We start from the raw sequence: 14,749 nt of genomic DNA, 5'->3' as shown, positions 1-14,749 counted from the left end.
AATTACCAGAAATGCAGACAAAACTGGACGAGCAGAGAAAAGAATTAGTGGATGCTGCGACAGAGACAGAGGAGACGGTAACCCCAGAGTTGTCCTCATCTGAAAACCTTGAGGTGCATCAGAGCGCAGAGAAGAGAGACAAAGAAAGTCAGACAGAGACACAATTACCAGAAATGCAGACAAAACTGGACGAGCAGAGAAAAGAATTAGTGGATGCTGCGACAGAGACAGAGGAGACGGTAACCCCAGAGTTGTCCTCATCTGAAAACCTTGAGGTGCATCAGAGCGCAGAGAAGAGAGACAAAGAAAGTCAGACAGAGACACAATTACCAGAAATGCAGACAAAACTGGACGAGCAGAGAAAAGAATTAGTGGATGCTACGACAGAGACAGAGGAGACGGTAACCCCAGAGTTGTCCTCATCTGAAAACCTTGAGGTGCATCAGAGCGCAGAGAAGAGAGACAAAGAAAGTCAGACAGAGACACAATTACCAGAAATGCAGACAAAACTGGACGAGCAGAGAAAAGAATTAGTGGATGCTGCGACAGAGACAGAGGAGACGGTAACCCCAGAGTTGTCCTCATCTGAAAACCTTGAGGTGCATCAGAGCGCAGAGAAGAGAGACAAAGAAAGTCAGACAGAGACACAATTACCAGAAATGCAGACAAAACTGGACGAGCAGAGAAAAGAATTAGTGGATGCTACGACAGAGACAGAGGAGACGGTAACCCCAGAGTTGTCCTCATCTGAAAACCTTGAGGTGCATCAGAGCGCAGAGAAGAGAGACAAAGAAAGTCAGACAGAGACACAATTACCAGAAATGCAGACAAAACTGGACGAGCAGAGAAAAGAATTAGTGGATGCTGCGACAGAGACAGAGGAGACGGTAACCCCAGAGTTGTCCTCATCAGAAAACCTTGAGGTGCATCAGAGCGCAGAGAAGAGAGACAAAGAAAGTCAGACAGAGACACAATTACCAGAAATGCAGACAAAACTGGACGAGCAGAGAAAAGAATTAGTGGATGCTACGACAGAGACAGAGGAGACGGTAACCCCAGAGTTGTCCTCATCTGAAAACCTTGAGGTGCATCAGAGCGCAGAGAAGAGCGATCTCAAAACACCACCAACAGATGACAGTGAAAACAGAGAAACTTTTACACAGGATCATCAGGAAGCATCTGGGACGACACAGAAGAAAATCTTCACAGCTGACAAACAAGACTTTGATAAAATAGAACCTTGTCCCCTGGAAATGCCTGTGAAGCCAGCAGACTCTGGCTCAGATTTAGGTCCTTCTGACATCAGTCTGGTCATTGGGGATCATTATCTGATTGGGGAAAAGTTGTGTGCCAAAAAATGTGTTCACTTGGTGGTTTCACAGGCCATAGAAAAAGTCTCCTCTAAATACAAGCTCTTCACAGAGCGCCTCACTCCTGACTGCATCAGCGATCGCCTGATTGAGAAAATCTGGCCTGAAATTGAAAAAAAACATTTGGATCTGTCCCCAAAACGGCTGAAAAATCTAGACAAGGCCATTCTCAAGGATCTTTGCAAAGCACACAACTGCAAGGAAAAATATTTGATTTTGAAGCTGAGGGAACAGCTTGATAATATTACTGTCCCAGCCTTCACCAAAAAGCTGTTGTCATTACCAAGAAGAGTCCTCAGTGTCTCTAAAAACAGGGAAGAGTACAAGGAAGTGGTGAAAAACGTCACTAAAGATGTGGTAATGCGTGCTATGGCTGGAATAAATGAGGTGGCGACATGGCATCCAGATACAGCTGAGTTTATTATACAGAGGCTTTCCCATAAAATCTGGAACAAAATTTTGTCCAAAAACTACAAAATGCCCTTAGAGAACATTGAACAACTCAGTCTGACAGTGTACAACGAACTTAACAAAAAGTGGCCATCTCCAATATTCTCAATGAGGTCGAGCAGCCCAGTGACTGAGGAAATAATTGTCAAAACTTTCAAAAAACATGCCAAATTGAAGAGACAAAATTTCATCTCTAGGGCTTTCTCATGTGCATGCTTTAACTGAAACATGCATGTGCAATTATGTGACAAAACTCTTTGTTAAAAAATAATTTTACTTTAGATTTTCTTAATATAAAACAAACAAAAAAAAACAGAGGCTCAGATGCGTTACAAACCCCCCCAGTTAATTCAAGTAAACATGCACATTGAGATAGAGGGATAAATCTTGTGCAGTCTGACCTTAGAATAGTGTACGGCCTCTGGGCCTGCGGCTCAGTTCACTCTGGCACAGCTGGCTGCCAGCAGAGCCCACGGGCACGCCACTGCAGCCCCATCTGGCTTCTGCTCTGTGGCTGCTAGGTGACCCCTCTGGGGCTCTCCTCAGCTCTTCCCAGGAGGGTGGCACGGATGGCCCTCTGGTGGTCCTCCTTGGGCTCTCGCACTCAGGGGCCTGGATGTCTGGGGCCTGGATTTCCTCCATGCCTGCTTCATGATCCGGGGATGGGGCTATTATTCCCAACACCCTCAGCAGATTGTTCCATGGAGAATACTGAATACAAGTGTGCTCAACCACACGGGTGTGCACTGTTCATAGACACAAACTACACCTTAGGTGGTTGTTACCTTAAAGCACATTGTGCGCTGTCAGTCCCGCGTACTGCACAACAACATTCAATATTTAATATTTGCTGTTATTTACACTTAGCTATATTAATGCGATGGTGTTGTTTTCTCTTTTTTCTTTTTTGTTCTCTCAACAGGTGATCAAGGGAATTTTTTTGTTTTTGAGTGCCCAAAATAACCCCACTTCTTCTCCCAACTTCCTTCCCTCATCACCAACTGGCCGAGGCAGATGGCCACCCCATCCCAGAGCCTGGGTCTGCCGGAGGTTTCTCTCTTTTCAAAGTGAGTTTTTCCTTCCCACTGTCGCCAAAGTGCTTGCTCTAGGGGGTTGGAGTTTGTGTGCATTATTGTAGGGTCTTGACCTTACAATATAAAGCACCATGAGGGAAGTGTTGTTGGAGTTTGGTGCCGATTCTTAACTCAAAATGCCCAATTACAACAGGACATTTTAATGTAAGAAACAGCACCAAACCACTAAATAAAATCAAAAATAAAATAAAATAAAATAAACCTTTGAATTTGTGTTTCGTTTCATTTGCTATAAATGTGCTAAGAATGGTATATTAGATTAGAATAGTGTGTCTGAATATAATATATCATAAAATCACACTGCAGACCAATTTGAAGTGGATGTCATAGTAATGTCTTTCTGTATGTGTGTACAAACCAGTGGTGAAAAACACTGGAGATACATAAAGTATAACCGGTATTTGAGGTTAGCTGGTTACATTTGTTTAGATATTCTACTTTCTGTGTTCCAGATCCCCAGAATTAATATTTTCACCGAATTGTCTTTTCTGCCCTCCAGTGTGTCATGCAGTTTTCAAGATTAAAGACTTTGGCAAAGAAAAAAAAGTTCCCCACTCCAGCTCCTGGAAATGTATATAGCCTTAATAGCAATATTATTTTCAGACAGCAATTGATTATTTTAACTTTTAATAAAAAGTCTTCTGCCTGGTTTTACACCTCTGTCTTTCTGTAACATAGGCCACAAGCCAACACTTTCCCCACGACTCCGATCAGCTCATCTCAATCTGGAGTTAACCTGCATACATCCTGTTACCTCCATCAGTTGTTTCACATTTACTGCTGTTGAGGAAACACTCCCAGATTACCTGGTGATAGTCACAGTTTAGTGTGGTCAGCTGCCTGCTCAATATAACATGACATCATTACATAATAATTATGTTAATGTCCGTTGTTTCCTTAGCTCAGAGCTGCTGGAGATTGTGTTCACCCTCAGAGGGACATATCTGAATTAAAACTAAGTTTCAGGAACAGGGGGGATAATTCACTTGTGATCATTTTTGATCTGACTCAGTGATACTGGCTTAACTTCTCTACTGGACACACATTACATACAGGTCCCTGATGTAGAATAGAATAGAACGTTATTCATCCCTATGGGGAGGTCAATTTATTGTTCCTACTTGAGGATGTGGTTTCTGTGTATGTTCTTCCCATCCTCATTTAGTCTTTCTTTGTTTTCTGAGTTACCTTGGTGACAGTTCTTCCTGTCCCTTGGTTGATGAGGTTGAAAAGGGGTGGAGTGAGAATATATGGAGACCTGCAAACTAGGTCATAACATAACTCTGGATCATTTGCTGTGTTAATGTTAGTTAGGTTTTTGTGTGTTCTGCCCTTTTTTGTGTCTTTGTTGGCTGGTCAGCAAATTTTATGTTTCCTCTTTGTCTCATTTTGGTCACTTTGTTTCAGTTAGTGTTATTTTTTGCCAGTTTTGAGTAGAGTTCTGTTACTTTGATCTCTTTTATGGGCTAAAGATTTTCATTTTTGTATAATTTAACTTAGTTTTTTGGGTGAAATAAACCCGTTTTTGGACTTTGACCTGTGCCTGACTGTCCTTTACTGCTCCGTCCATCACACCTATGTTTGCTAGTACTTCTTAATTAAAGGACCAGAGCTGTTTTTACCACCACCCCACAAAATTCAAATAACCTAACAACAATAACAACAACAAAAACTTTTATCATTATCAAAGATCTATTTATTGTTCATTCTTGAGGCTTTGCACCTCTGACGCACCAGGATAAAATCAGCAGTGTGTGAGGAAGAGGAGGAGAAAGTAGAGCCAGGGAGCACCAAGTAAGCGATGAAGAAGACAACAAGTAAGATCTAACAGGTTGTTCTTTCTCTGAATATATTATAGCTTCCTGTATTTGAAGATATTTTCAAGTATTTCTAGTAGGGGTGGGCGATATGTTGAATATACTCGATGATTTTAGCCACTATATAGTTGAAAATAACACTGGGGGGGGTGCTCGGTGCAGTGACTCCCAAGCTTCATTAATGGCTCCAGTAGATCCCAGGAACAACATTGGAGATCTCAGTCTAGAAGAGCACAGTCCTAGGAACAGCTAAGAGGTGAGATGGGAATTTTCATATATATACAGTTTAAAGATACAGACATAGCTAATGTTGCAAAAAGAAATAAGTTGATTTTGAGGTGTCAGGTGGAGGCAATGAATTTATTGAACACTGTAAATTCACCTCCGGTTTCATGTCAAAGTTGTCACAGCTGTACCACATCCAGCTGTTAACCTGAGTGAATCATGATGAGCCCATAAGAAACAGCAGTCAGCTGCTCTGAAGTCTGTGTTGCAGCATCAGGCGTGTGGCTGTTTTACACACAGTGTGTGTGACCTCTGTCATACAAACATGAATGACAAAGCAATACTGAAAGTAGTAAGAAGCGTGGGAAAACTGCACGGAATGTGTTTCAGCGAGGAAATTTTCTTTACAACGTTATCAGTCTCTCACATCATTGTGAAGGAACTTTGACCCACTCTTCTACACCCCTTAAAACACCTTGATTCTTTTCTTTTTCAGCCATTCTGTTGTAGATATGCTGCTGTGCAAATACATAGAGATAGAGAGAAGAGGCTTTCTCCTGGTCTCCTGGCCTTTTTCTAATTCGACTCTCATTAACATTTAACATGCTAGAGATCCATTAAAATATCTTTCAAAGAAGGCTTCCTCACAGCCCTTAAATATCAATTTCATACAGTCATGTTTCTCCAGAGCAGACAGTGCAGATGAGACTTTATGTCCACATTAGGATGAGTAATATGAGTCTGGAACTGTGGTTAATCAGGACGCAGGTCCGAGTCCTTGATTCTACACAACCCTGTGATGCAGATTTGAAATTTGTGGTATAGCATGACTCCTGTGGATGTCAAGTGATGCAGATCAGGAGTAACAGCTCTCAACCAGCTTCCTTATTGTAGTGTACAACGTATGTTGTACGTTCAGACATGCAGAAGTCCACCTTATCTTCTGGTTGTTGCTCTGTTCTGATACTGACAGAGCTTAAATTCACATGGTCATCTCCTGTACTTCAGTATTCATATTTATGAGGTCTCTAAACCCAAGTTATTATTATGATTTTTATTATTATTATTATTATTATTATTATTATTATTATTATTATTAGAGTCGTAGTAGTAGTAGTACTGCATCCAAGATTTCATCACATGTGGTCACTCATAGTTTTTTCCCTAAATCTGCATGACCTAGCTTGAGTAATAAACTCTTGTCACAGGATCCAGCTGAAGGAAAAATGGTGAGCATGCACATGAGCATAAGCCATGGAGCACTCTGAAAAAGCCACGAACATCCATAACATGCTGACATCATGGTTTGGGAATCTACAATCTGGATACACCTGACAGCCAAACAATTACGAAACATAACCAGCTTCTCTGGAAAACAGCATTTTTGTTACACACATTGAAGAAGCAAATAAATTCAGTTACAACAACTTAAAAAATGAAAGAAAACTTTTGTTATTGTAAGTCAGGAGACTGAGACTTGACTCATGCATCGACTTTTTCCCAGTTCTTAAATGAGTCTACACACAGGCATATTTTACAACAAGGAGACATGAAAGGAAGAAGACTCAGCAGCATGGACATACTGTGTTCTCGCTGACAAGTAATTTACTAACCAACTTACAGCATTTACAGATAGACCAATATTGTTTAGTCTACTTACTAAAATACCACGGTCAACTGTCAAAAGCCTTTTACAAGTCAAGAAAAAGAGCAGCACAGTATTATTATTTTTTTTGCAGTCCATTGAATCAATGATGTCATTAACCACTTTAATAGCAGCAGTTATTGTGCTGTGTTGTTTTCTGAATCCTGACTGATGTTGGGAAAGAGCTGAATTTTTGTCCAAAAAGTCTTTTACTTGTTCGCTAATAAGCTTTTCTAGAACTTTTGCTAGAACACACAATTTAGATATGGGCCTGTAGTTATTAACATCTGAAGGATCACCTCCTTTTAACAAAGGGAGAACAGGCAGATTTCCATATTACAGGGAACTCACTGTTTGAGAGGCTAAGATTAAGAATGTACTTTAGTGATTTTGCTATAAAATCTGTAGCCAACTTCAGAAAATAGGGATCAAGTTGATCTGGTCCTGTAGAGGGGGTTTTTTTTTCGGCCCTGTGGACCTCAAAAACATTTAAATGAGAAAAACTGAAGGGTTGGACCACATATTCAGTTTGAGTAGTTGCAGAGAGCCTCTAGTTGATTAAGCCTTTTTAAATCTGGATATAAAGATTCAAATAAAGACCCAGAAAAAACAAAATGCTCATTAAAGCAGTTTAGCAGTTAATGTCAAATGTTTCTGTTAAAGTGCAGGAATCTTTTAACTACATCTTATTTGTAGTTATGTCCCCATAAGAAGATTTTATCATTTTCCAGAATTCTTTAGATACACAATACAAGTGCCTGTAATAAACCAGTAATCATTTAGTATGGGGTTATTATTACTGTTTGAAAAGTTCTTTTTTCCTGCAACTTTTAAAAATAACAAACAACAAATAGCTGAGCTGTTGGATTTACTAAGTGAATCCAAGAATACAAACAAGCAGTCCTCACACACATTTGAGAAAAACTGAGACCTTTGAATCTTTGTAGTTCACTGAATATTTATCTCTTTACTTTCCCTTCATCTGTCCTCTTTTTTGTGTTTGTCAGCCTTCCCTGCAGCCACGCCACACACATTATATGTCCACAAACACAAATCAAAGTAAAGTAAGAAAATTGGAACAAACACAAACTAATCATGTATTGTAAGTCAGTGAGACATGACTCATACATCAACATTTTGCCAGTTCTTAAATGAGTCTACACACAGGCATATTTTACAACAAGGAGACATGAAAGCGATGATGTAATCTGTAGATGGTTTATTGCAGCAGACTCGAGACTGCTGGAGTTACTGTGGTTTGGTCCTGAACCTCTGACCTCATGTCAAAGTTGTCACAGTTGGAGAGAAGCTGTATCTTCTCTCCAGAGCATGCCTCCACCTCACCTGCTCCCTACTCTCACTACATATCACAGTGTCATCTGCAAACATCATATTTCACAGGGACTCCTGCTGGCCTCATCTGTCAGGCTGTCCATCACTGCTGCTTCATCAGTTTATGTGGAAATAAAGACACAAAACATCATAGAAGAAAAAGAAGTGATTTAACAATTTAATAATTACACAGAAGAGATGAAAAAGTTTTCAACAAACAGAGATTTGATGTCTAAAATATTCATTTCTTCGATTAATCAACAAGTGAGCTGAACTCACAACTAACATCTTTTGTAAAAAGGAGAAAACATTCATGTCAAAGTTTAGATTTACATTCAAATGGTTCGAAATAATAACAACAACAAAAACATAATGCACATCATTTAAAGCTTTAGTGTTGTGTAGAAACCTCATAAATACAACCAATGTCATTTTCAGAAATTTAATGTTTAGTGGAAATGTTCAAATGCCCTGACTTTAAAGCATTTGTCCACTTTTCTTTTTTTCTATTTGTATTATTTCTAATTTTAAAGCTATTTGGAGACATGCAGAGGTCCTTAAAGCTGAACCTAATATAATCAACACTGGTTATTTAACTGAGGTAATCACTCTTTCCCCCACAGTCCTGTGATTTTCCCTTTTTCTGTAAAGCAATGTAAATACATTTTTAATACTTTGAGACAAGTTTTTAATATTCATACAGGAATAAACTATAAAAGAAACACAGTCACAAATGTAGGCCATAAATATACAGACACCATATTTACATACACATTTAGTATAAACATAATGTTCAAAAGGAGTCTGATTCTTGAAGTGATAAACACTTGGCGTCGATGTCCAGGAATTTTCCACTGTGAGATTAATGGAAAGTGTACATTGCACATGGTGACAACGAATGACAGACCCGACCACACAGTTCACACTTTACTACACCTTTTATTCAGTTTTTGTCTCTTCCAACTCTCGGCCGCAGCTTTTCAGCTGCCAGCCACACACACACATCAACACAACCTCAGGTCCCGGCACGTCATATTCAGTGGAGGCGTGATGAACTGATTGAGCTCCGCTGTGTCAGCCTCCCCTGCAGCCGTGCACAAATCAAAGTGAAGTAAGAAAAACCAGAACAAACACACTAATCATGAAGCTACAGAGCCCCTTTACTCATATGGGTAAGGAATATTTTTATTGCATGTCCACATGGTGATGTCACAACAAGACATATACAGCAGGTTACCCCACAGTCAGACGCCTGCCATCTATCAGCTAACTGTGTGAAGAGGAAAAATTGCTATAAATGTCTGTTTTTTTGTTGACGCGCCTGCTCAGTTTATGGTAGCAGCAACTTAATCCAGTGCTAAGCACAGTGAGACTGATTACGTGGACATTCATAGAAACCTTGTCTGGGAGGAGGGATGGCAGACTCAGTCACTGCTGATAATAATTTTAACCTGTTACATTCTTTAGAAAAGATGATCCAGTGAAATAGCCTTTGAAAAAGGATCTCTTCACATGTAAGGAACAATTATTTAATACAGATTTGATCATTAAAGCCTCTCATTTCCCCTTTAATTTAATGACTGATATGTTGAAATGGGTTGACACACAGTGAAATGATTTGATGTACAGCAGAAAGTGCATATTCAAATTCATCTCCACATTAAGATGAGTAATACCTTCAGACATTATATCTGTGGCTAAATCAGACAAAAGGTCAGAGTCCTACAAAACACAGCCAAGTGATCTCAATTAAAACATTCTACATGACTCGGTCTCTTTCTAGTCGTCCTGTGGATGTCAAGTGCACATCAAGAGTAGAAGTTCTCGGCCAGCTTCCTCATTCTTTTATTGCAGTGTGCTGATGGGGCGGGCGGATGCTGGTCTGCCATGTTTGCTGCGGCTGCAAACATACAAAGTCCCACTTCACCTTCAGGTTGCTGCTCTGTGGTGACCCCTTTCAGCTCATCTTTGTCAGGGTTTGGATGGAAGACTTTATAATAAATAACTTTAAGTATTAGACCGAGGACGTAAACGGCAACAACACAGGCAGCTGTGATTAAAGCGTGCATGGGCTCTATCACAAAATCAGGAGGATCTGTGCTCATCTTCCAGCACCACACAGCACAGAGGATGCAAATATCAGTCAGTATATACCCGTGATAGAGCGCAGTCCTGTACCGCGTCTTCCCCTCGGCCACATTAAACCAGTCAAAATACCAAATGATGCCAACAGTAGCTCGATAAAGCCATTCTCCACAAGGACTTTCCATGAAGTCCGTCTTGGATCGCCAAGCAAAGAAGAATAAAACCAACCAAGAGCAGATGAAGTGGGCGAAGATGAAGCAGGGCAGCACGGAGGCAAAAAGAGCGAGAGCAGTGAGACGGGAAGAGATGAGAACCAGGTTCCAGATGAAGTAGATGACTGATGAGGTTATGTTCTGGTTTTCTTTGGCAGGCAGGAAGGAGCGCAGCGAGCGATGGTAGGTCGTCACAGTGAAGGCGATAGCCGAGGCCGAGCCGACGGCTTTTAGAACTGAGAGAGAACGAGAGGCAGCGTTAGAACAAGCAAAGAGAAATGTTGTGAAGTGTGCCACTCCACATAAAGACAAGCAAACCTGGTCCCAGAATCAGCAGACTTTTAATGTATCATAACGTTGGTATATTTAGTGAAATTTTAGGTTCAGGTTGTGCAAAAGTGCAAAGTCTAGCATAGGCCTCAGTTTTCAACAGAGTCACATATGAAAATTTTAGGCCTGAAAAAACGCAGGCTTCAAAATGCAGATAAAAATCAGACCTTTGATATGGTACAACTGTTTGGATCAGGCACCATCACTCACATAAAAATAACCTAAAAAGCACTTTGTTAAGTTTTCCCAACTGAATGATCAGGAAAAAGAACAAGGATCCAGGGTCCCAGTGCTTGTTGCTGCGGAGCCTGGGGCGGTCTGCTTGCCTCCGCCCCGTGGGAAAGGGTCACATCTCTTCGGTCTGGGTGCCGTTTCCCCCTCTGGGGGCGAGGGTACCTGGACCCGGGGTATAGAGTATGTTTGGGGAGTGTGATTGTGTGTACATGTCCATGTATGTCTATCCCTACGTTGGGTGAGTGCTGAGTGTTTGTATATGTGTGCATGAGGGTGGGAATGCATGTTTGTGTCTGTGTGTGCCTGTTTGTCTGTGTCTATATGTCAGGTCGGGTCTTAGACTCCACCTCCCTGGGAACTCCCAGGCCCTCCAAAGTGTGGAGGCCTATCTCCCCTCACCACACTCCCTGCCGGTAACTGATGCCCTCAGGGGTCGGTGCATTGGTGGTTCTTGGTGTCCGGGGCTGGGCGCTCAGGTATGCACCAGCTCACCCCCGGTGGCTACTTGGCGGGGCCTGGCGCCTGTCGCTCAGTCAGGCCTCTTCCGGGGCAAAGGGGGCCCCCGGGCCTCTGGCCTCGGGGCCTGCGGCTCGGTTCACTCTGGCACAGCTGGCTGCCGGCAGAGCCGGCGGGCACGCCAGTGCAGCCCCCTCTGGCTTCTGCTCCGTGGCTACTGGGTGACCCCTCGTCTGGGGATCTCCTCAGCCCTTCCCAGGAGGGTGGCACGGATGCCCCTCCGGTGGTACTCCTTGGGCTCTCGCACTCTGGGGTCCCTGGTGTCTGGAGCCTGGATCTCCTCCATGCCTGCTTCATGCCCTGGGGGACGGGGCTATGGCCCTCCACACCCTCTAGCAGACCGTTATATGGGGAAACCTTTTGTATACAAGCGCGCTGATCCACACAGGTTTGCACACCGGTGTTCACTGTTCGTAGACATAAACTACACCTTTCTTAGCTGCTACTTCAAAGCACATTGTGCGCTGTCTGTGCTGCACAACAACATTCAATATTTAGTATTTACTGCTGTTTACACTTAGCTAGATTAACATGATGGTGTTGTGTTTAGTATGTTGCTTTGTTTTTTTTTTTTGCTTGTTTTCTCTTCTTTTTCTCTCAACAGGTGATCCAGGAGATTTTTCTCTCTTTGTCTTTGTAAGTGCCCTTTCTCACTGTCCCTTTTCCCTTCTGTTTTTCTTTTCCTTCCTCTCTTTCTTTCTCCCTTTCCTATCCCCCAGTCATGTCTGTCCCATCTGTAACAACTGAAAATAAAATAAATAATAACAACAAAGGTTGATCAAATGGACCAATACGGCAATGCCATGATGATCCATTTGGCAAAATAAATTCATTTGGTATCCTTGTTGGTCTTCAGACAACGATTCTGACGGCTAAAGAACCAAATGGGACAGACAAAAAAAAAAGAAGAAGTTTTCCAAACTGAATGATCAGGAAAAAGAACAAGGATCCCATGCATCCCAAGCATCACAGATATTAAACTGGTCCAGGTTTGTGATTGAAACACTGGTTTATGCCATTAGACTAATGGTTATTTTAAAAAAAAATCTGCTTTCAATTTGTAACATTTGAAGTGGGTGTAAAATTGATTTGAGCTCAAACATGTTTTTCAGCGCTGAATAATTCACATGGATATCGCCTGTATTTAAGGAGTTATCGAAGATCAACAACATCACATTTAAAACCACTCCCATGTACTTCACCAGCCTGTAACTCACAAAGCATTCGTAGTATGAAGGTAAAGTTTTGCATGACTTCAACAAATATACCAGAGTTCTTATACAAGGAAATCAGCTGATTCTGTGAGGGTCATGTGGAAGGCAATGACCTGTCTTGGGTTCCTCTTCAAGCATTGTTCCTTTTAATGGTTAGGGATTTTCCTGCACGAGAAATTTTTAGATATGCATGTGATCGGTAGCTGGAGTTACAAAGGGCACAAATTACATTACTTTTTTAAAAAGTTTTTTTTTAAACTGTGGCACAGAATAACATGTGTCTGTATTTGTTTGTATTTGGCTAACTGTTCTAGGCCAAACAGATGTTTTTGGTCTCTCACTCTTATCAGTTGTTTGTGCATGTGGCAGAAATTAATCAGGAATAATACTTTAAACAATAACATGTAAGTACAATAAACATGGCTTTGTTTTTAAATCTTTTAGCCGAGCACCGGAAAATGTTTCAGCGTGTGGTGACCCTGCTGTGTAACTTTATGTGGTCTGCCACTTCCTGTCTAGGTTGCTGAGGTTCCTAAACACTTTGAGGTTGGAGTAATTTCACTTACAGTTCATAAAGGAATATCTGGGAGGGGAGACATTTCAAAACTGAATGGTTACTGAACTATGGTTTCATATTACAGCAACACACTTGAATTGAGTGAGCTCTTTAGAGCAAAGAACTCTTTTAAAAATGTTTTTGACTGCGTGGCTAGCTACCTTAATTATTTTGTACACCTGTGGCACTGAGATCAAAGATCTGTGGCTGAATACTTTTGCAAGTACTGTGTACAAAAAGTGCATACTCTATGTCTAAGAAAGTACACTGCTAGCATAAAAATACTTCAGCTTAGTTGAAGTGAATATGGGCGAACTGATCTTTAATAATCTTTAATAATCTGAAGACTTTAAACTTACTTTAAAGTAGCAATGAGCCTCCCCACTTAGTTTTTCATTAAGAATTTATTTTATAGCGTCACTATTTCTGCCCAAAACACATATGACTTTAACTCGAGTAATAAACTGTACCTGTAACAGCATCCAGATGGCCCTGCTGCAGAATGATGGTGAGCATGAGCGTGAGCTGCGGGGCGCTCTCTGAAAACGTCTCTACGATTCGTAACATGCTCAGATCATGGCTCAGAAACACAGCTACACCCTCAGGGTCAGGGAGCTTTGTGCAGAAGCTTTCTACAGCCTTTTCCAGGACTCCTGCGTGCCTGAGAGCCAAAATATAATAAATGAGTCATAACCAGGTAAAGCAAATCCAAATGTCAAACACGCCCAGTTGAATTTTCCTGAAAGCATTCTTGTTATGAAAGCAGGTGAGCAAATAAAATCAGTTTGCCCGACACACAGTGAAGGAAATAAAGCAAAATGTAGCTTATCTTGTGAAACAGAGAAAATTAAAACATGACTCTGGAATTCGGGAAGTTATAAATGCTGATTTACACATAATAGTTCAAAAATAAGATAAAATGAAACTGACAGAACCACTGCACTACAGATGATGAAATCTGTACTCTTGTGGTTTAATGCATGAACCCGATGGAGTCCTTGCATTATTACTGCAGGCACTTTAAACTCGCTTTATTAATACTACCTGAAGTAGATGCCCAGCTGGAAAACATGCAGCAGTTTGAGCAGCCTCTTGGTAGGCCAGCCCTCTACCTTTGTCTTCATCTCAAACTTGTCATAGCTATACCAAAGCCAGCTGTAAGCCTGAGTGAGCAGTGACGAGCCCAGGAGCAAAACCAGCAGAACAGCAAGGCACACATAGGCCTTTTCCTTATAGAAGGACACAGCGGTCCATATATCCAGCCCTATGTCAACCAGGAACAGCGGCAGGCCCACACAAGTGAAGAGGAAGTCCCAGCAGGAGTATTTAAAGTTAGCCTGAGTGCCTGACATGTTCACCCGTCTCTCTGTGTGCCTCTAACACAGCTGCATGTTATGAATGAGCTGAACTTATGCAGACAGATAACGAAAGTAAGCTCGAGATTTGAGAGTTTCAAAACCCCTCCTAACAACCAGCCCGTGTCCTGAAGCTTATCTTAAAGGCACATTGTGTTAATTCACACACATACACACCTCCTGCTGGCGAATATCCTGCTAACAGTAAACGCCGTCTTTGGATGACTTTCAGAAAGACTGAAACTGAAATTTCTTTCTGGATATTTTAAGCATCATCCGGAAATCCTGCGCTTTAGCCTTCTCCTTACCTGGCA

The 14,749-nt window shown here is 41.5% G+C and overlaps 1 protein-coding gene across 1 annotated transcript; it reads right to left on the bottom strand.

The window, feature by feature from the left end:
* Positions 1 to 9,664: 9,664 nt before the first annotated feature.
* Positions 9,665 to 14,432, bottom strand: LOC135933818 (XK-related protein 8-like). The gene is made up of 3 exons (XM_065472041.1): positions 14,125 to 14,432; positions 13,551 to 13,741; positions 9,665 to 10,466 (listed from the first exon to the last, which is right to left on the bottom strand). Exons 1-3 carry the CDS (start codon positions 14,430 to 14,432, stop codon positions 9,742 to 9,744), a joined length of 1,224 nt encoding a protein of 407 aa, XP_065328113.1. The 3' UTR covers positions 9,665 to 9,741.
* Between the last annotated feature and the right edge of the window lie 317 nt (positions 14,433 to 14,749).

The sequence above is a fragment of the Pelmatolapia mariae genome, linkage group LG22 (assembly GCF_036321145.2).
Source record: "Pelmatolapia mariae isolate MD_Pm_ZW linkage group LG22, Pm_UMD_F_2, whole genome shotgun sequence".
Lineage (NCBI taxonomy): Eukaryota > Metazoa > Chordata > Actinopteri > Cichliformes > Cichlidae > Pelmatolapia > Pelmatolapia mariae.
The sequence above is the reverse complement of the archived record's forward strand: the minus strand, read 5'-3'. Positions and strand labels throughout refer to the sequence as shown.

Bases quoted from the DNA above. Each gene is read 5' to 3' on its own strand.
- LOC135933818 (XM_065472041.1), bottom strand. From the start codon at position 14,432: ATGTCAGGCACTCAGGCTAACTTTAAATACTCCTGCTGGGACTTCCTC. The intron at 13,742-14,124 runs GTAGTATTAATA...TTTGGCTCTCAG, and splicing joins CAGCTGGGCATCTACTTCAG to GCACGCAGGAGTCCTGGAAA. The intron at 10,467-13,550 runs GTACAGTTTATT...GTTCTCTCTCAG, and splicing joins CCATCTGGATGCTGTTACAG to TTCTAAAAGCCGTCGGCTCG.